This window comes from Canis lupus, chromosome 4 (assembly GCF_048164855.1).
Source record: "Canis lupus baileyi chromosome 4, mCanLup2.hap1, whole genome shotgun sequence".
NCBI lineage: Eukaryota > Metazoa > Chordata > Mammalia > Carnivora > Canidae > Canis > Canis lupus.
Window position 1 is genome coordinate 23,305,895 of NC_132841.1, and position 22,305 is coordinate 23,328,199.

The 22,305-nt window shown below is 44.1% G+C and overlaps 1 protein-coding gene, 1 long non-coding RNA gene and 1 pseudogene across 4 annotated transcripts in view; 1 reads left to right on the forward strand and 2 right to left on the reverse strand.

Moving 5' to 3' along the window:
* PSAP (prosaposin) overlaps positions 1-16,645 on the reverse strand; it is a 32,733-nt gene extending 16,088 nt beyond the window's left edge. For both annotated transcript variants that reach the window (XM_072823489.1, XM_072823488.1), the window contains exon 1: positions 16,486-16,645. In XM_072823489.1, the coding sequence (XP_072679590.1) occupies positions 16,486-16,525 (40 nt within the window). In that variant the 5' untranslated portion in view covers positions 16,526-16,645. The remainder of the gene's footprint in view (positions 1-16,485) is intronic.
* Positions 7-16,278, reverse strand: LOC140631990 (uncharacterized). 2 transcript variants are annotated; one of them, XR_012029507.1, is made up of 3 exons: positions 9,310-16,278; positions 8,828-8,961; positions 7-983 (listed from the first exon to the last, which is right to left on the reverse strand). It is a non-coding gene; the product is annotated as an uncharacterized lncRNA (long non-coding RNA). The 2 variants fall into 2 exon arrangements; XR_012029506.1 differs by lacking the exon at positions 7-983 and adding an exon at positions 996-8,298.
* A 2,475-nt stretch (positions 16,646-19,120) lies between the features above and the next one.
* On the forward strand, positions 19,121-20,769 carry LOC140631519 (RNA-binding motif protein, X chromosome-like; annotated as a pseudogene).
* The last annotated feature ends 1,536 nt before the right edge of the window (positions 20,770-22,305 follow it).

Consider the following 22,305-nt stretch of genomic DNA (forward strand, 5'->3'; position numbering starts at 1 on the left):
CTAAAAGAAAGACCATCATGAGAAGGTAGCCCACCTCACTTACCTACCCAGGGGGAAGGACTAGCCCAGGCACTGAGCTGGACAGCGGCACGGCCCCTCACCCAGCGGCGTGCCACACAAACCACAGCGCCACTGGCTCCAGGCCAGAAGCTCGGTGACCACCTTCAGTCAAAGTCACAGGACTGAGAGGGACTAATTTATCTGGTTTGCTTTTTTCCTCTCAAACTATTTCTAAACTGTACCAGGCCTTTTAATCTTTAGAACTTTAAGAATCTTCCATGAAGTAATAAAAGAAATCAAAGGAGTAAACACTGACAGATTATACAAAATTTTAAACTCCTGTAGAATGACAAATTAAGTTTTTTATTAATCTATAGGGAAAACAAGGTTCATATCCTTATTACAAAAACGATTCTTAACATTCTAGTAGAAGAGCTCTTTTACAAATCTAACTTTGTGAACACATGCTCATAAACAAATTTACTAACAAAGAATCCTCCATAATCCACTTTGGTATCACAACAAACATGTGATACGGTGAACATGTGTCTACTCAAAGTCAGGTGCACAGCATGGCATCTGCTGTGGTAATGAAGAAAGGACTCAGGCAACAGTCACAAGCACAGTAATTAAACTAGGGGAAAGCACAGGAAAGGTACAAGTCACCTAGGACCAAAAGAAATACAGGTTACAGCAAGAAGGTGCCATATTTTGAAAGTTAAATTAGCCAAGGAGGGAAAAAGTGACAAGGTTGTAGTAAAATATACATTTGTAAGGCTGTGACTGTTCAGGACTTTTTAATATATTAATAGATTTCAAAAAATGGAAAAAAAATCCCTCTTCAAAAAAGTTATCCACTTTCAAGGTCACCTAGGAGGCTCAGTCTCAGTCGGTTAAGCATCCAACTCTTGATCTCAGCTCAGGTCTTAAGCTCAGGGTCATGAGTTCAAGCCCCACATTGGGATCCAGGCTGGGTGTGGAGCCTACTTAAAAAAAAAAAAAAAAGTAACCCACTTCTAGAAATAGATTTTAAGGAAATACAGCAATCCAAGAGGCAAAATATGATATGCATAAATATATTTATTAAATGTAATTCACAATACTAAAAATAAAAGTAGATATAACTTGAATGGCCAAAAATAGAGAGGAAAAACTAATGATACTCTTACTAAAAAGAATATGTAGCTGTTAAGTATAAAATTATATATCAAATAGAACAAAAAACCCAAGAATAGGAAATTATGTAGGAGTTGTATAAAAAAAAACAGAATAACAAAGCAGGGTGGTTGGCTGAAACTCCCAGTGTTATGTTGTATGTGAGTAACTCTACAAAAATATTTTATAAAATGCCTTGAAAGTACTTATGTTTCTTACAATAGGTCTATAGTAACCTTGACTTTGGAACCTCACCTCTAGACCAACAATTGGGCTAGAGAACAATGGATTCCATCGGGTTACACAAAGACGGGTGAAGACGGGTGTCGGTGCAGGCAGCTAACTCCAACAAACACCTCAGTAGGGCGAAACCACCTTCTGCTGTAAATAGGTAACACAAGGCCCAAGTCTGAGGAGAAAGCCCACAGCTACCCATGAAACAGATGGAGAACCTCGGGAGTCACGCAGCTCAATACAAGCCAATGAGAAGGCACAGAGATCCTACAGACAGGTAACGCACACACAGTACACAAAACACGGGGGTTGGTAGGTGCCCTCACTCCAGGAGAGGGCAATGAAATGTGGTCAAAGCTATATTCCACGAACTCTTCACACAAACACTGAGTCACAGGTCCGCAGAAAGCTTAAGCCAGATGATATGCACCCTTTCAGACACCGGCAGTGATTATTAATCGGCTACCCAGGTCACAGCCTTTCATGCCCCTTTGTAGCAAAAATCACATCCATAACCAGTTCACAAACACAACTGAACTGGCCACCTTCCAACAGCTGTTGGCTTAGATTCCGGTTTCCACGGGAAACATGCAGCAGATTTCATACTAATCCCCAGATGGTTCACAAGAGTTTAGTACCTATAACGTAGCTACGCTACGCTGAGGCCAGCCCTGGGCTGTAGGTCAGGGTTCTGGGAAGTGGGGGTCATCACAGACAGCACACAAAGCCCACAGGTTCCACCAGCGCCTCCCATGCTCCTTCCAGGTACAGGGCCCTGGAGAATTCTGAGAAGCACCCAAAATACACCAACTGGTTCTACCTGCAACTGGAAGAAAAGAATCGGAAAAAATAACAGGAAGCTACAAAATGAAAAATGAGCCAAGAATGCAGAGTGAGACACAGGGAAGCCAGGAAGAAAGAGCGGGGAACAATAGCCGACTAGAGCCACACAGGGTTGAGAGAGAAAGGCAGGGCCAGTGAGCAGCCCTCCCTACATAAGGCCCGACTACCATCTCCAGTCTCACAAATATGCAGTCAAATAGGACTTAACCCAGGGGGTTTTCTCCAACCATCCAGCCAGGATTTGGCCACAAGGGCCAAAATCTATCAGGCTTGGGGAGGAAGATGCACCATGCTAGGCCTGAGAGGCAAGAATACTTTGTAGTTTGTTCACTAGTTCAAGGAACTTGAAACAGTAATCATTTGCTATAATGACTTTGTTACCAGTTTTAGCTACTGTTCTGGACTAAAAGTCTTTTCTGGTAGCTGGTTATCTGTGATCCATCCAGCTAACAAACAGCCAAGTCATTCCCAACCTCAACAGTTACTGTTACTCAACAGCCCACCTCAGAACTTTCAGAAGTAAAATGCACGGTGGGCAACCTGTTAGACCTATGATGTCCTCAATGTCAACCTAAAACACATTACATGGACAATGAGAAATGAAACTAAACTCCCAGCTCCTAGAAATTAAATTCTCAGTAAGACATTCCCATGTATCTCCAACCTAAAGCCAAATTTTTAAAATTGCACTTTATACAAATAGTCTGTGGTGTACAACAAATCTGATGTCCTAAAATGACCCAATGTGTATTTACAAAGAAACAACTGTGTATCCTCAGGATTGGTAATGTGAGGCAGAAATGCAAGCATGGGTGATGCCAGGGAGCCACCTGGGGAAGGTTCAGGTGCTTATTTCAGGACCTGATCCCCTGTGAAGGAGCCAAAGAGTGGGTCAGAACACTACTGAGACATGAATCCTTTTCCCGGAAAATGTATTTAGACACAAAATCCTCACACTACTTCAGGGAGCTCTTATGCACTACACCTGTCCAGATCCCAGCTGTGGACTGAAGGATCTAAAAGCAAGCATGGCTCTTCTCCAACCAAGGGGGAAAACCATGAAGATGAAGGCTGATTACCAAACTCCACGGACTGGGCCAAGAACTGTGCACTCAAGCAGCAGAACAAGGTGGACACACTTGGGGTCTCTGACTCCACAGTGGGACCGGACAGGCCCCGAAGAAATGGTGGTATGTTAATAGAAACACAGGGAATGACAAGCCCTGGAGCAACAAAATTACTAACCACATAGGGGAGCTAGAGGAAGCTTCTTCAAAATTTGAACTGGCCCCTAAAAACAGAAATACAAAAGACTGGGTGAGAGAGAAAAACGGAATTCGTGAACATTCCAAAGGAGGAGAGAAATCTTTGTCTTCTCCCAAGCCAGGCTGCACAGAGAGACCCCAGGCCCAACCAAGACGACCTCATCTGAGGTCATCCCTGTGTGAAAACTCACCCTGTGGGCAACAGCTCACACTAGTGTCTTAAAAACCCAGGCATCATAGAGCAGAACTGACAAAAGGAGGTGGGGGATTCAGATGACGGGGCATCTAACTGGAATGCAAGCTCACACCAAAAATTCCAAGCAAGAAGCAGTAGCAACCAAGGCTCAGAGAGAAGCTAACAAAAAGATTCCACAAGAACAGACAGCTGGGAAAACGAAACTCAGAGGGTTAAACGTAAATGTGAACACAAGCCCGCTGAGGGGCAGCACAAAGAACACACCTGTGTGCTTTGCTTCCCAGAGTCAGAGACAAGCACAGCAGGTTGGGAGGGTGAGGACGCGTGACACCATTCCTGACGCCCCTACAAGACTGGAGGTGTTAGCTGGGAGAGAGAACGTCTCTTAGAAACAATGCTATTTTCATAGGGGAAGGAGGCCTTCCACCTATCACGCGGGGGCAGATCCGCTGTGTGGCCTCAGACCCAGCTAGCAGAGCTGCGAGTAGAGGTTAAGGGAAACAGACGACGGCTCGAGGTAGGGGCCATCCACAGGGTTATAAAGAGGGAATGGGCTGCCTCGTTAGATGATGACTGCTCCAAAAGCAGAAGGAACCGCGCAGAAACAAAATGCTGAACCTCCAAGGAATTCTGTGGGAAGAGAAATCCTGCGTGATGAGCAGGACTAGAAGTCCTCTGGGGGCTACACATCTTCACTCCTATAAGAATGAGCCAAATGACATTTTCAGTGTTTATACATAACCAATACATAAAAAATATCCTAAACCACTTTCTGATGAGTTATTTCTCAAAACATGTTCTCAGCAAAGCTTTCATATCTATTCTCATTCTCCCACACTCTGCCCCCAAATACCAACTTCCTTCTTTTGAGACAATAAGTTGAACTCTAAGAAAGTTCTTAGAATGTGTGCCTGACCTCCTCGAGAGTTCTAATTAAATATAAGACACAAACACTCCTCATGGCAAACCAGGCACTAGCCCCCCTCAGTTCTGAGGCCTGCCATTTGAGCTCTCAATGACAACAGAGATCAGAGAAATTATCATTTCAGAGACACTAAAACCCTATGGGCAAGTTTCCTTAAAGAAAGACGGGCTTTGTGTTGTTTTTTGAGACACAGAACTTCAATTGTATTTCCTTAGCAAAGGGATGGGTGCACTGTGTTTCCTTTTGACTCCCCAGGCCTAGAAGAAAATAGCCATGTTCTAAATAACTCACATGTAGATCATTTATTAAAAAAAAAAAAATAGGCTATGATGGAATTTTACTGTATTGAGATCGGCTGCCATGAGCTACACCAGAAATGGGCTTTACGGCAGCTAGACTCTACATGGACACACACACAAAAAAAAATCTCAGTGAGCCTGGAAGGCAGGGAGAACTCACTAGAGCCATGTTGTTTTAGGTGTGATGATTTTTTCCAAAAAGAAACTAAACCCTGTGCTTAGAAATAGAGAAATCTAAGGTAACTGACCCACCACCTAAATGAAATGTTTCTCAAATGTGAGATACTGAAAAGAAAACCAGATCTGCCTCCAAGTCCCACTCAAATAAATGACCTTCACCCAATCGCTGTCCTGAGCTTGTTCTTCATCTGTAAAATAAAGATGTAGCTACTGGTGGGATTGTTGAGAATCACAATGACACAGTTACACACTTTCAACTGCCAGAACATTACATCTCTCAGCCATCATGCCTTTATGAGCATCTCTCTGGCATTCTCAATTATCCACTGTCTCAGCTCCCCTACCAGGCTGGCTTTGAAATCAGACAGTCAAGGGCTCAGATCATGCCTCCACCAATTCTAGTCAGGTGACCTTAAGACTTCAGGCTTCCAATCTGCAAAATGGGCTTATTACTAGTACTCCTAGGAGTTTATACAAATTAACCAATATTTGTAAAACACAGGGCAGAGCTAGTATGCTACAGAAGTCCAGTAAGTGATATTCATCATCACTACCACCTGTAGTAAACAATAGCAGGACCTTTCCCTGATCCAGTTCCTTGCCCAAAACAGGTGCTCCCACTAATAGCAGAATCCAAGCTATTCTGTTGGTTTACTCTGCATTTTATCAAGGACTTAACTGGCAGCTCAAAGACCTAGAGAGTTATATCTCAAATCCTCAGAAGCTGTCGGTTAGTCACACAGAGGGAAACATAGGCTCTATTGTTAGAAGCCCGGGAATTGACGCTATGTGCTGAATAAGAGGTTTGCAGGAGCAAGAATGAGAGGTGCCCAGCAAAGTGCTAAAAACATTACAGATGAAATGCTCTCAATAATTCATGGCACTGGAGCTATGGGCTTATTTTCCTCTAATCCTGATATAGTTGTCATATTTCAAATTATTTCTGGAACCCATCTTCTATAGAGCCCCCTAAAAACCTCTTTTTTTTTGGAAGGATGAGGTGTATGACAAAATGACTGGTGCCCTGCATACTGGGGAGTAGACCAGGCTGACTGAAACCCCCTGCTCTGCTATCTACGAACTAAAGCCAAGAACTGGTCAATTACTTAGGCCACAATCATGTGGGGAAAATATAGGGTAAAAAAAAAGAGTGCCCTTTCTCAGGAATTCTGTGAAAATCAATGAGAAAGCAGAGAAAGGACAGTGTCTGGTACCTACGAAGCTCAGTTAGTAGCACACCTAATCGTTAATGATGGACTTGAGAGGAAGAACCACCAACTGAAGGCATTCACATTCTGATTTTTATAACATGGTATAATTTTTCTCCATGTTACTTTTAAAGTCAGAAAAAAATTAAACCTTACCACCAATTTCAGGAATAATTACTGCCCAATATGGCAGAAACAAACTGTATCCCATAGGGTTAATAAGGTTGAAACTATCAGGAAATCTAAAGCTTGTTTTTAATAGGCCTGTTTCTCCCTAATCAACTGTTGTTTCTTTTCAGATCTAACAAATACACTAGATGTCCCTGCACAGGCCTGGGCTGAAGGTCACTGATAAGGTTCCAGCCTAGGAATAAGCCAGGCCCTGCATTCCTTACCTGAGACAGAAGCAGAGACCCTTTCCAGTTCATATGGGCTCTCGGAGATCGCACATAACCCCTAGACCCTCTTCTGCTCCTAAGATGACCGATCTGACATCAGGATCCCAGTTTTTCCTCATTTTAATTTTATGTCCCCACCCCAAAATGAACATGGGATAGGTCACATATATGTTTACTCAATGCACATACTCCACCTTTCCTCATGAATAGTGAGGAAATGTGTCCCTGCCCTTTTCATCAATATATGTAACCTCAACCCCTATGATTATAAAAAAAACATGTTCTCTCCCCCTTCAGGGAAGAGTATTTAAGGTTTGCTCTCTTGTCTCCTGGTTTGGCTAGCTCTCAAACTCCTCCCTAGCTGCAAACCTGATGTCTCAGTGACTGGCTCTCTTGCAAACCCAAGCGAGGAACTCCGGTTTGGTCATGAGACAAGTTGTTCCTATAGCCACTCTCCACTCCTTTCACAGGAACAGAACTAAGGATTTTTAGCTACACACATGGCTGCCAAAATTTAAAAAACTACATTTCCGAGTCTCCCTTGCAGCAAGGTCTGGCCATGAAGCCACATGCGTAATGGGATGCTAGTAGAGTCTCACACCTTTAAACACAAGTGTGATGGCTGGATCTTTAGCACTCATGAAGAAAGGGGCTAGACCTCAAGGACCCAGTCTCTCACCAGACACTAGCCCTGGAAGGTCGGCTCCTGAACTTCCTGTGGAAGGTTAGGGATGGTTCTATTGTATTTAAGCCACTACTACTCTAAGTCTCTTATCTCAAATCAAACCTAAGCCTTACTAAATACCAGCTTAGGGATCCCTGGGTGGCACAGCGGTTTGGCGCCTGCCTTCGGCCCAGGGCGCGATCCTGGAGACCCGGGATCGAATCCCACGTCGGGCTCCCAGTGCATGGAGCCTGCTTCTCTCTCTGCCTGTGTCTCTGCCTCTCTCTCTCTCTCTCTCTCTGTGTGACTATCATAAATAAATAAAAATTTAAAAAATCAAAAAATAAATAAATAAATAAATAAATACCAGCTTAATCATCTACCAGAAGAGTCCCAAAATAACAAGTCTTTATAAGGATATTTAAAAGCCTACATACACAATGTAGCCACCAAAGGTTTTCAAAAACACTCTCAGAATGAAGGGGACCACCTTTCCTAGAAGGTGCACCTTATATTCCATATGTTAGAACAGTCTTACTCTTTTATCCATTGTTTTTCCCAGGAAATATCTTAGATAACATATGCTAAATACCGTTCAGAGTCTAGTTACCAAAAAAAGAATAAAAGAAAATACGAGCAGCTTTGCAGTACCAATGATCAGAGCAGACATTCCGCAGGGCAATGGATCTGCCGCCTTGGTAACGGAGCACCATGGAAACAGTCAGGCTGCTAGGCAACCAAGACAGGCTGACCCAGGGAGGGGCAGCATCTACTTCAGGCTCCCTGCATTCAGACATTTCTCGGAATTCATGCACTTAGATCCTGCAGGAGATAAACCACTGCACTCAACACCAACTGCTCCATCTGAGAGCTGGCTTCTATGGCAGAGGGACCTGTCTCTTCTTCATAGGATCCTGCTTCTGAAAACATTCTGCAGAGTAGAATAAAAACATTGCCCATTTAATCATTCAGAATAGCATGTGCTCAAAAGCAGCCTGCCTTGATCTGAAGGAAGTAAAGCCCAAAGATTGCTCTTATTACAAAAGAAATCTGTAATGAGCTGATTTGGCTGACGCCCATCACCTCCAGCCCCAGTAAGCCATTAGTTGTGTATCTAAGACAAAAGTTCTTCCCTATTTCCCCTCTCCCTCAATTTTTCCCTCCTCTTGCTCCTTAATTTTTTCTCACAAGACCATTCCAGGACAAAAAACTGATCTACACGGAGAAAGCAAGAGAGTCATCAGGCAAATAAGTTTGTGCAATCATTAACTGAGACACTGAGGACAAGAATGCAAACCTCTTAGATTGCATAAAGGTGATGCAATGTGGCATAATTAATTTGGAGAAGAGAAATTCCTACCTAGTTCGTTTGATAGCACTCCAATCCAATATATGCTAGCAAAGCTCTTCTTCCAAGTATCAAACCTATCAGGTAATGATCAGAGATGAACTTCAATTACCTTAGATAAGATGCTGCCACAATTGGACCATGAAGAAATGAGCCCTTGGCCAGACTGCTCAGGGTCCAGTCAGATGAATAGGTCCAGGCAGAGGGCAGCATCACATCTACATGGTCCTAGTTCTGGCCCGGGTGCTGCACAGAAGTTGATTCAGTCAGCTAGAAACTGGCATGGGCTGTAGTACCCCATCCCTGCTAGCAGGCTGAGTGATCTCGGCACACTTGCAGAATAATACGCTAAGAAAGATTTCATGCAAACCCCACTAATACGGAACTTCAGTGCTCTGAGCCTGTCCCACAAGATCATTAACTAAAAAGTTTCAAATACATATAAATATGTCAACTATAAAGGTTACTTTTGACTCACCTTAGGAACAGGAATACCATCCTTCATTTGAAATGTCAAAATCTACACTTCAGACCACAGCATAGATTAGGGCAGGATATTAGGATGCCCTAGCATTCTGATTCAGTTGCTCTCACCTCACAGGGCAATTGGGAGGATTAAATCATCCTTCAGGACGTCTATGAGCTCAAAAGTGTCATAACAGTAGTAATGCCAAGGTGTTAGCTGCCTTTGTCACTCATTTACTCCCAAATGTGCAGTGGAGGTTTTCTGGAGGCAAAGGGCAGGTGAATGGCAGCACACTGAATGCAGCAGCAGCAGAGAATCTAGCCAGGTATTAGAAACACTGCAAAAAGGTAAAACAAGCCATTCTTCTCACTTACCATGTCTGTGTTTCAAAAAAGTTTTTTTTTCACTAAAACTGTAATACGTTAACATGTTTACCATTTCTAAAGGATTATTTTTTAATTGTCAGCTTAATTTATATAAGATGATAAATATCGATAGCTAGGGCCCACATAAACAAAAGTTCTTTGGGGTCCCTCAATAACTCACGAGTATACAGGGATGCAGACACCAAAAAGCTTTAGAGCCACCATTTACAAACAGCCAATTTTTGAAAACCAACAGAGAGAAAACTACTTCTCAAATTATAGCTAGTTCCCTTTTCCGATTTACCACAAATCACAGCCACCAGAGTATCTAAGTTCTGTTAGGCTCCTATATCTCTACTGCCTACACAACACCCCTTCCAATAGGTTTGTGGGCCCCTCTAATCTGGACATAAACTGGTCAAGATTTCATCTGAGCTCACATTCACTGCCAATTTGTCAACTCCAAGACACAAACTCTTAAAACTATTTTCAGTAAATTTTTAAAAAGATGTTTTTATTTGTGACAAAGACTTGGCACTACTAACATTGAAGTTTCGTGCAATTAACCTACCAGCACTTCCTGGGCTGAAATCCACTTGGCTGTACCTCACACTCCCATTTAGCAAATCTAAGCACCTATTACAGGCGAGCAGAGTCACGTAGCTGCAGATATACCAAGTGATCAAGACAACAAATACGCATATCACAGAATGCCAGGTAGTGGTGAGTGCAATGAAGAAAAATGCAGCAAGGTCAAAGGAAAAACAAAACTAGAGCAGGATGGCATGGCCATTTGGACAGAGCAGTGGGGAACTGAGAAGGCAACAACTGAGCAGACAACTGAGTAGAGGGAGGAATCCACATGCATCATCTCAAGAGAAAGAGGGTCCAGGCAGGTGGAATACAAAATGCAAAGGTTCTGAGCTACAATAAGGCACCAGAGACTGAGCGTGGGAGGGAAGAGGAAGAGGGAGAAGAGCTCTGAAAGGCAGCCAAAACCTAGATAACATGCAATCCCATAAGACAAACCTTAAGTTTTTTTAAGATTTTATTTATTTATTTATTTATTTATTTATTTATTTATTTATTTATTTATTTATTTATTTATTTATTTATTTATGGGAGACACAGAGAGGAAGAGAGACAGAGACACAGGCAGAGAGAGAAGCAGGCTCCATGCAAGGAGCCCAACGTGGGACTGGATCCGGGGTCCCCAGGATCATGCCCTGGGCTGAAGGTGGCACTAAGCCACCCGGGCTGCCACCAAACCTTAAGTTTTAATCCTCATGAGATCCGAAGCCCTGTGACCCTCTGGTATCAATGCCTACAATCGCAGAACAGCATCCCATCACCACTGGTACAGGAATTTTTTTTTTTTTTTTTTTTTTTTTTTTTTTTTTTTACTGTGACAAGTGACATCACAAAGACTGGCCAAAAGAACTTTCTCTAGTATCTCCCTCAATCTAATTTATGAAATATCCCTTAAAGTAATTTCTTGTCAAAAGCAGTTATCTGTCTAAATACAGCTAGGATTCAATTTTAAATTTCAGAAGTGTCATTAGGATTCTCATTCTTTTCTGAAAAAAAGATGTTCATCAACGAAGTTAAATTGACACATGCATACAATGAAATCCTCTGTAACTGTTTTTTAAACAGCTGGGAGGTAGGAGGAGATTAAGACACAACTAAGTGCAGCATGGTACTCTGGATTGGATCCTGGAACAGAAACATGAGATTAGTGGGAACACTGGTAAAGGCCACATCAAGTCTGCAACATAGTTAACACTGTCCTGATGTTCACTTCTTTCTTTTGGCAAGTATACAAGTGAATATATAAGATGTTAACAGTGGAGGAAGCTGGGTGAAGGGTATACATGAACTCACCATACTATCTTTTTAATTTTTGTTTAAATCTAAAAGTATCCCAAAATTTAAAAGATAGGTCTATCTGTACTAGCATGAAATGGCCTCTGAGGTATAAATTTAAAAAGAACGCAACCCTATTCATTCTTTTACGAAATTGGCAAAGTTTAAAGTCTGACAACATCAAACCTAGACCCCAGACCTAGAGAAATGTCTGCTCATGTGCACAAGTTTATAGAAGCAGTTTAAGATAAAAGCAAATCTAGAAATAATCTAAATGTCTAGCAACAAAGTATGACATAAATGAAGTACCACAGTGAAAATGAAAGAGCTACAGGTTATTGACATGAATGAACTTCACTAGCCAAAAGAAAAAACCCAAGAATACATACAATATTCGTAAAATGTTTAAAATACCCAATACTATACATACTGTTGAAGGTCATACACTTGAGAGGATGAAGACCTGAAGGGAAATGTTAAATAACAAGCCCAGGAAGGTGGTTATTTAAAAAAGGAGGAGGAGCTTGTTAGTCCCTGTTTCTTAACCAAGTGCTGCATACATGGGTGCTCATTATAATTATTCTCCCACTTTTCTGGAGGCCTACAATGTTCTACATGTGAAAAAAGACCAAGCTGGTGTAACAGGCTACCATTTGTGGCTTAAAAAAAAGAGAGAGAAGGGGGACTCTCACACACTGTCAACTATACGTTGCTCAGAAAGGCTCCCAAAGGAGCTGGTACCAGGCTATCTCTGGGAAAGGTCTGGGGGACAGTGGAGGGAAGGAAACACACTCTTTGTCCTAATTTTTACATGGTTGGACTTGTTCAGCGTGTGCAGCTATTATCTCAACAGTTCGCTCCCCTTTTCTGGATGGGGAAACCAGATGAGGGGACTTAAACAAGTACCATGGTAGTAACAAGAGCCTAGAAAAGGAATACTCAGATTACCAGGACAGAGGCCCTGAGGTGCTGATAAAGGCTGATCTCATATTAAACCAAGTCTGGCAACTACAGTAGACTCCCACCCCCTCTTAACTGCAGACTACCTACCCTTATTTGATTTCCTGCCCAATAATTACATACAGCACACACATTTCTAATTCAATTTAATGGTTTTATTAAATATAAGACCTCTGAAATGAATGAGGCTAGGGAATATCACAAAATTAAGGGCAGAGGAGAATTGCTTGTGCAGGTACAACAAGGACACTGACAAACATGATACAGATTTTATTCATGGTATAACAGCCAACCTTACTGTACCTACTACCTATGCCATTCTACAGAGCAAAATAATAAAGCCTCATAGCAACCTTATTAGATAGGAATGATCAGTAACTATTTTGCAGATGAGGAAGTACAGTGTAACTTGTCCAAAATCATCAACATAGTATCAGCAACATGATAAAATTCTCTTCCAGTTTCCTCTCAATCCCATTATAATTATAAATTCCCTAAGAAAACATGGAGTTTACATAGATTATTTTTCAGTACACAAATTATTACCCAAGGACATAATTTTGGTCTTCATGGGGAAAAAAAAAAAAGTAAAGCACCTAGTACCTTGCAAGAACCAAACTGTTCATCCCAATTGCTGTATTTTTCACTACTGTTTTAAAACTATTTGGGGGGGAGGAAAAAGGGAAGGTAATATAATTAGTATTCCCTTCAGTTGGTTTAAAGAAAATCCTGAAAAAAAAAAAAAAAAGAAAGAAAATCCTGTCCTTCCTTCCTTCCTGGTGGCAGAATCAAACAGGAGCCAGAGAGCAAGGCTCTGAGCCTGACATCCAGTAATCTAGAATGACCATGCTAGAAGACTGTCTCCAAAAGCTGTGGCACACACTTGCCCAAGTGGCAAGGTCTTGGCTTAGAGAGCTTCCCATGCCTCATTATGTGCTTTCCGCAGCCAGCAGCACCATGTCCAGCCTCCCTCTTCCCCATCTAGTCAAGTCCCAGCCTGGCCATTCCAGTTTCACAAACCAAGAAAATGGAGGAACTACTTCTCCTTCCTCTGATCTAGAAAAACCCAGACCAGTCAATCCAATATACTTCCACTTAAAGAACCACTTGTAGAATGTATTAAATATAACTTGTCAAATGCAATTAAAGCACTTACCAAATCCTTGACTGGCTAATACAAATAAACCCCTCATTAACTGCATTATTGTTTTCAGAATAAAATTAATGATTGAAAATTGAGAACTGGGATTTATTCTAAATTCCTGTCAGGTGAAAACTGAAGTTCTGCTGATATTCAGCAGACTGCACCATAAATTTACTTCGTGAATCACCATAAACATAAGCTATCAAATGAATATATACGTACACATAATACATCCTAGCATCCCCAGAGAGCCTACCTGCCTCAACACTGGGCACATAGCATTTACCTGGTTAGCCACTACACAAGGGACAGTAACAGGGCAGCTAAGCTTCACTAAGCACATACCACATTCCAGGCACCACGCCACATGCTTTACACATACCACCTCATTAATACTAGCCCTGCTTCTTCCACGAGGAGTCACCCAACAATATGCCCTTCGCATATGATTCCATTTGCAGAAAGTTCAAAAAGTTATTTTTACATCTATGGTGCTAGAAGCTAATTAAGTTGTTTCCTTTGCAAGTGTAACAGGGTAGCGAATGGGTGAGGCACAGGGGCTTCTAGATGCTGCTAATGTTCTCTATTCCTTGACCTTGGGGGCTGCTTACAGTGGTTATGTTCATTCTGTGATAATTCATCACATTGTACATTTAAAATGTGCATGCTTTCAGTATGTAAATTACAACCCCTTCAGGTGACAAAAGCTAAGTGTTGACGGAAGGCTATGGAAAGTGCAAGCACTGCCAGGAGCCCTGGGTTCTGATCCTGACTTCCCCAGTAAACAGCCTGTGATTTGGGAGCACATCAGTGTCTTCATTACCTACAAAGAAATTAGATTAGATGCTCTCCAATTTTCTCAATATACCATTACTTTCCTTTATCAGGTGGGGAAGAGCACAGGACCATGGGATGAATAAAAAAAAAAACCCTCAAAACCAAGCGTCTCTATAATCACCAGGACATCATTATTAACTCACAACAAAGCTCATCCAGGTTCAGGATGACACTGTACTACAGTAGCGCCATGCTGGAATGGCAAGTTCTAAGAACCTCTCAGAGAGCAGAGGATGGCTTCAGTCACCACACACCTTCACTAACAAACTCAGTCATCACTAGAAATTCTTAACGTGGGATCCCTGGGTGGCGCAGCGGTTTGGCGCCTGCCTTTGGCCCCGGGCGCGATCCTGGAGACCCGGGATCAGACCCGGGATCGAATCCCATGTCGGGCTCCCAGCATGGAGCCTGCTTCTCCCTCTGCCTGTGTCTTTGCCTCTCTCTCTCTCTGTGTGACTATCATGAATAAATAAATAAAATCTTTAAAAAAAAAAAAAAGAAAAGAAATTCTTAACGTTGGGGTAATCCTAAAGGCCAGACAGCAAGGTTAGAACAAGGCCTATAATTGTAACATACTCCCATTTACTCAAGTGTTCAGGGAAAGGGAGAGGGTCCCTTGATTAACCAAATATTCTGGTTAACCATACTCCCAAATATACCAGAGGAGGATTTTACACTTCAAAAGAAACAAGTCCCCTTGTGGTGATTTGAGTGATTCAGAATTCCTCAGGGTCTTGTGAGGAGTGACTCACTGCCAATAGGAACAACTGTTTGATATGGAACAAAAAGTCATTCTCTCAATCCGTGCAGAAAATTTAGAGACTAGTGTTGGTTTATTCTACAGACCACGGAATATCAAGAAGGATCAACCCCAGTGAGAAATACATTTTCTTCAGTGACTATAAAATTGAAAATCTTTACAAGCAGATCACCTTTCACAGCATACAAGTAAAAGAAGTGTAAGAGCATCGTTTAAGGTCAAGACACATTCTTGGGAGGCACTCAAAGCTAACACAAGAAAAAACATCTTCAACTTATTTCAACTATACAAGCTTATTTTTATTTATCTTTTTGGTTTTTCGTCAACTCCATCATCTATTTTATTACTGTTTATCAAAATCTGAATAGCTGCATGACAGAATGGAAGCTAGCCCCTAATTACAGTTAACTAGAGAAACAGAAACGGAGGTTGGCCTTAAAGATCAGGTTTATTTCCTTTCTGTAAGCTGTATTACCTGGAAAAAAAGGGGGAAGAAAGACTTGGGATCTTCTCCGTATACAAATTAAAACCTGGCTTCACGACTATAAAACTAGAGAAGTTTGCTAAGGACTCAACTTCACTCACTTTCCTTTACTATGATGATTTAAAGGAGGTTATGATGCGAAGGCACGAGTTTGGGGCACAGAAACTGAGAAAGGTCACAGTGACATGGGGAGGGCAGGAGGGATCCTAATTCCAGGAAAGCAATGCAGCTGGTTCCCAAGTGTTTCCTTCATAGCCTGCAACAATTTCAATAGCATTTCAGGGCAATCACAGCTTCTCACGTATTTATACATTTTCCTCAAGATAAAGGCCGCTGCTAAAACGGGCCAGCGGCTTTGCAAGATCTTTTAAAGGCTCTCCTTTAAACTTGAACTTCATTGCAAAATCATCTCCACAAAACGCCGTATCATCTTTGAGATGCAGAACCAAGGGCAAATATATAGGAACAGATAAACATCAACACAGACGACATACTTAATGTGCTTCCTGCAATTTCAACATTATTAAAAACTGGGGCAAGTGAGGTCAGAATGGGTCCCGCTGGACGGGACTGCAGCCCGTCTCGGTCACGTGCGCCCGGCCCCAAGCACAGCACAGGTGCAGCAGGGGTCACCTGGGGGCGCCCCCAACCTGACCCCCGCGGGAGAGGCTGCGACTCCCCGGCCCCGCCCCCGCCCCCTCCCACAGCCCCCGCGCCCGCAGGTGGCAGCGCCGGGCGCGCCTGCGCAATGAGCGCCCCTCGTCCACAACCGAGAACGGAGGAGCGAGGCCCCGGGCGGTCCGCTCCGGGACGGGTGGGCCACGTTCTGCGGGGATCCCCTCCCCGACCGGGCGGGGGCGGGCGGGGGCGGGCGGTCTCAGGGCTTACCCGCGCCCAGGAGGCTGGCCAGGAGGCAGAGGGTGTACATGGCGACGCCGACTCCGCAGCCTGCAATGCAGAGCGTCAGCTGATCCTCGGCGGCTATAAACCTGCCCCGCCCCGAAGCCGCGCACTGCGCAGGCGCGAGCCCCGCCCCGACCAGGCCTGCCCCGGCGCTCCCCGCCGCCCTGACTCAGCGGCGCGCACGGCGCCTGCGCGACGGGAGGCGGAGGGGAGGGAGGGGCATGGAAGGGGGATGGGACGGGGATGGGAGGGGGACGGGAGGAGGACGGGAGGGGGACAGGAGGAGGGACGGGAGGGGGACGGATGGGGGACGGGAGGAGGATGGGAGGAGGGATGGGAGGGAAGATGGAAGGGGGACGAGATGGGGGATGGGGACGGGAGGAGGGACGGGAGGGGGCGGGACGGGATGGGGGACGGGAGGGGAATGGGAGGGGGGACGGGAGGAAGACGGGTGGGGGATGGGAGGAGGACGGGAGGGGGACGGGATGGACGGGATGGGGGATGGGAGGAGGACGGGAGGGGGACGGGAGGAGGACGGGAGGGGGGACGGGAGGAGGATGGGAGGAGGGATGGGAGGGAAGATGGAAGGGGGACGGGAGGGGGGATGGGGACGGGAGGAGGGACGGGAGGGGGACGGGAGGAGGGATGGGAGGAGGGATGGGAGGGGGGACAGGAGGGGGACGGGAGGGAGGATGGGAGGAGGACGGGAGGGGGGATGGAAGGGGGACGGGAGGAGGGATGGGAGGAGAGGGACGGGGAAATATGTGGTGGAAGGAAAGGGACAGGTCCTGCAAAGACAAAACTAGTAATTGAAGAAGTCCACATTAGAGATTTTATTATGTATGAATATCTTTCATGCCTCACATTTTTTCCGTGATGTACCGTTTTTTCTTATTATAGAAATTATAGAGAAACAATATTCTGTTATTAATTCCATTCCATTTTTCAGGTGGGAATCCAAACTCAGAAAGGTTAACGACTTTATCGAAGTCCTCGAGGTTATTATTCAAACTTACCCACTGAACCCACACTGTCTCCCAAAGGATGTTTATCTATTTACCTAGCTGGGGCCCGAGTGTGGCCTCACTCTGGGCCCGGATTTTCCCTGTTAACTTTTCATATCCACAATCACTTCTCATAACCTACAGATGCACTTTCAATATTAAATACTGTCCCTGCCAAGGTCCTACCCTGGTTTGTCCCGGAATTGGACAAAGTGGAGGGGAAGATGGGGAAGAATAAGAAGGGCCTCAGCCATTGGAGAAGTGAAGCTGGAATTTGAGAACCTGGCTGTGCATCAGCCAGAGGCCTTGTTGGAGAAGGAAGTGGCCCCACACTGGGCAGCCCTTAATCTTCTTCTCATTCCAGAATAAGAAAGGCGCAGGTGGCCCATACAAAATCACCTGCCCTCTACCTGTGTCAGATCCAGTCCGGTTCTGAGCAGAGGTCTGACCCTGCCCCTGTCCCCTCCTAAGGGACAAGTATCTGCCAGCCCAAGGAAGGAAAGGAGGGAAATCTAAGCCTATTAGGGCAGGTCTAAAGATCAGCTAGCTCCATTACATCTTTATACCAAAGGGGAAGTTGGGAAAGAGGGAAAGACATTTATCCAGTCATACCTGACCAGAGAGGGGCAAACCCAGTGATCCATCTGCCTCCAACAATCTGTACTCCTTTAGGAACCAGAACCGGCCACCAAAAGGTCTCAAAGCCTTTGGTTCACCTCCTCCCCACCACCCCCACACTGTGGTTCTTATTTCCCACTGGTTGCTGACAGGGAAGTGTGCACCCCCAGTGGGCGATGTGAGAGCCCTGAGTAAAGCTGGGACAAGATCTAAACTGGGTACCTCACTGGTTGGCCTCAGTGGCCAGATGGCTGCACGGCTGCCCCATTTTCAGGCTTCCTAGGTACGGGCACAAGCACAAGGCCGATCACCCCAACAGCCAAAGGAGGTGGGACTCTAGAACACAGCTCTGTCCCTCAGCTCCAGCAAAGCATCTCTGTGTGCCATACAGACATGACAAGACTCTGCCAAAAGGCAATTTAGAGACCCTTTTGATCATATGCTCTCCCTTTGGTGGAGCTACTGAGCTCTCAGAGCTGCTGAACGACAGAGTGAACCAACCACAACTCTTTTGTAATACCCTCCTGTCTCATAACTAGAGGGCTAAGACAATGTTTTTGAGATGCGCTTTTTGCTGCCTTCATTTACATACCTAGAACACAAAAATATGATCCTGCATCCATCTCGCTCCCTGTAGGACAGAATTTTAATGAAGAATATAAAAACAGTAAGTGGATTATTGTAACTTTTTTACCAAGTCAGTAGATGCTTGAATCTCTTAAAATACCTTCTTAGCCATCTGTACATAGGCAACAAAGAGCTGTGAGATTGTTTGGACCCTTTGACCCTATAATACCATTCCAGGGAATATACTCCCCAGGAAAATAATCCAGAGCTAAGAAATATTTTATCCAAAGTGGTCACAGAAGGACTCGGTATAAGAGTGGATACTAGAAAGATCTCAAATGCTGAACAATGATAGCTAACTAAGGAAACTGTCCTGACAAAGCACTAATACTCAAAAAGTGCCTTTGAAACATGAGCTAGAAGGAGCAAGGGCTGGTATACAGCAAGCCTCAGAGGGAAGTGGGTTCCAGGAAAATACAGGCAGAGCAAGGCCCAAGCCCCACTGTCCACTTCAAGTCCTGCTGCAACTGACTTGCCAGAGGATAATGTGGAGCTGGAGAGGGAGCTTCAGGACCCCCCAGTCCAGGCACACACAGGGGCAGCAAAGCCCTCCTGCCCTGTCTCCCCCCTAGAAGTGGGATTTTTGGTGAGGAGAGGAACAGAGAACTGGAGGTGGGGAGAGAGCCTGCTGACTTGGATTATCTCATCTTTGCCCTATTTTACTCATTACAATGTCCACACGTGTTACTTTATGTTTTTTAACGAAAAAGATTCGCTCATTGTGCAATAGTGCTAGCAGTTTCACTCTTCCATTCTCAGAACCGGCAACCCTCCCTTAGGCTGAGCTGCTACGAAGCCCCTACTGGCGAGCTTGTAGGAACTTGGAATGGTCTTCACCCCTCTAACTCCCACCAGGGGGAAAAAATGGTTGAAGCAAATCACCCAGGAAAACTTTTCATTGGTGGCCTCAATACAGAAACAAATGAAAAAGCCTTTGAAGAAGTATTTGGCAAATATGGACAAATAGTGGAAGTTCTATTGATGAAAGATCGTGAAACCAACAAATCAAGAGGATTTGCTTTTGTCACCTTTGAGAGCCCAACAGATGCTAAGGATGCAGCCAGAGACATGAATGAAAAGTCCTTAGATGGAAAACCCATCAAGGTAGAACAAACAACTAAACCATCATTTGAAAGTGGTAGACATGGACTACTTCAACCCTCAAGGAGTAGAGGTCCTCCAAGAGGTCTCACAGGCAGAAGAGGAGGAAGTGGAGGAACCAGGGGACTTCCCTCATGTGGAGGACACATGGATGATGGGGGCTATTCCATGAATTTTAACATGAATTCTTCCGGGGGACCACTTCCAGTAAAAAGAGGACCACCAACCACCACAGAGTGGCGGTCCTCCTCTTAAAAGATCTGCCCCTTCAGGACCAGTTCACAGCAGCAGTGGAATGGGAGGAAGAGTTCCTGTGTCATGTGGAAAAGATAGTTGTGGAGGCCCACCTCGAAAGGAACCCCTGCCCTCTCATAGAGATGTTTATTTGTCCCCAAGAGATGATGGATATTCTACTAAAGATAGCTATTCAAGCAGAGATTACCCAAATTCATATCAAAAAAGAGATTATGCACCATCACCAAGAGAGTATACTTACCATGACATGGTCATTCCAGTTCACATAATGACTACCCATCAAGAGGCTATAGGATAGAGATGGCTATGGTCATGATTGTGACTATTCAGATCACCCAAGTGGAGGTTCCTAGAGAGATTCATTTGACAGTAATGGTAACTCACATAGTGCTCCACCTATATGAGGGCCCCCACCATCTAATGGTGGAAGCAGTCACGATGATTACAGCAGCTCACGTGACAGATATGATGGAAGTCAAGTCAGCTACTCAAGCAGCCAAAGGGATCTCTCTATTCAAGTGGTCATGATCAGGTTGGCAGACAAGAAAGAGGGTTTCCCCCTCCTGCCCATGATTCCTACAGCAGTTCAAGCCACAGAGCACCAAGAGGTGGTGGCCGCAGAGGAAGCTGATCTGCTAGAGGGGGAGGCAGAAGCAGATATTAAAAACAAACAAAACTTTGGACCAAAATGCCCGTTCAAAGAAACAAACAAAAAAGTGGAACCTTACCTGTCATAACTACCCAAGACTACTAAAAGGAAAAATTACATTACCGTTTTAAAATTTCCTGTTAAGTTCTCCTTCCATAATCTTTTATGTTCTTATGAGGGAAAGAAAGTCAAATCTGTTTAATATTATTTGACCTTATGACATCGCTTTCGACAAGCAAATGTTAAATGTGTTAAGACTTGACTCATGTACTCGTGTTGTAACTCTTCAAGTTAAAAGTGTCATTAAAGGCCACTTTTTATATCTGATTTTTCCTAGTAAATGAGGCAAAGCAATTCTAAGACCTTCCACAAACATCTAGCCATCTAAAATGGAGAGGTGGGTCAAAAAAATAATAAAATAAATAAAATAAAATAAAACAATAAAAAAATAAAATAAAATAAAATGGAGAGGTGAGCCCTCTGCCTATACAAATAAGCTAGCTACTTGAGGGTGGTCGGGGTATGCTATGCTTAGGATTTCAGAGTGTCTTCAAACTGAAATCTCTATGTTCTCAGTAATGAAAAACCTGAGATCAGTGCTTATATAAGGAAAATGCTTTTCACCCAGTAAATCCAAAAAAAGCAAATGGATAATGCTGGCCATATTTTGGGAATCTACAAGAGCCTTCCCTTCCTGCTCCCCCAATAAGACCATTTAAGTGTGTGTTAAGCAACTGCAGAAAACTAAATAAAAAGTTTGGCCAAAACCAAAAGAAATTTAAAAAATTAAAAGATTATGGGAACATTTTATAAAGAAAAGAAAATCCCTTTCATTTCCTCCCTACTGTGAGCTCAAGTTTTCAGGAAACTGAAAAGATCTCTTTCTTCAGAAATGTGAGCCATACTTGGAAATCCCAGCAGCGATCCTGATGATTATCCAGTTCTGGGTCCCAGTTCCTCATGAGGCCCCATTTTCAGTGCCTGAGTTCTTTTGAAACACCCACCTGCCAGATCCATTGGTATTTCACTTTTGGCTCCAGAGAACTTTCATCTGTTTCTACACCTGAAAGGGTCCATGGCCAAGATAGCTGATTTAGCAGAGGCATCCACTGTGAAGGCCCGGCTCACTCACTTGGCTCCCCAGACAGCCACCCTGGCACCTCATCCTGCCCTGGAAGCCCTCTGAGCCTCTGTGTCTCAAACAGTGACATCCAGCATCTTCCTCCTCAAGACCTCCAGCCTTCAGTCTTCCCTGCCTACATTTGCTTTTCTCCTATTTTGGACCCCTCAGGCAGCTCAAATATCAGCCCTTCATGAGGACCACACTCCCCATAACACTTCAGTCACCCACCCACCAATTCCCAGCCTATGATTTCTTCTTCTCTATCCCCACCAGAGAAAGCTGCTGGAGAATCAACCATCCCAGTTAGGCTCACAAAGCCCTCTGTGCTACAGCACACCTCTGTAGCCCTCCTGTGTGGTCGATTCTGCTATGGTCTCCTAGTGTCCTTCACCTCTTTTTCCTTGACTTTATAGTTAGTAATCAGCACC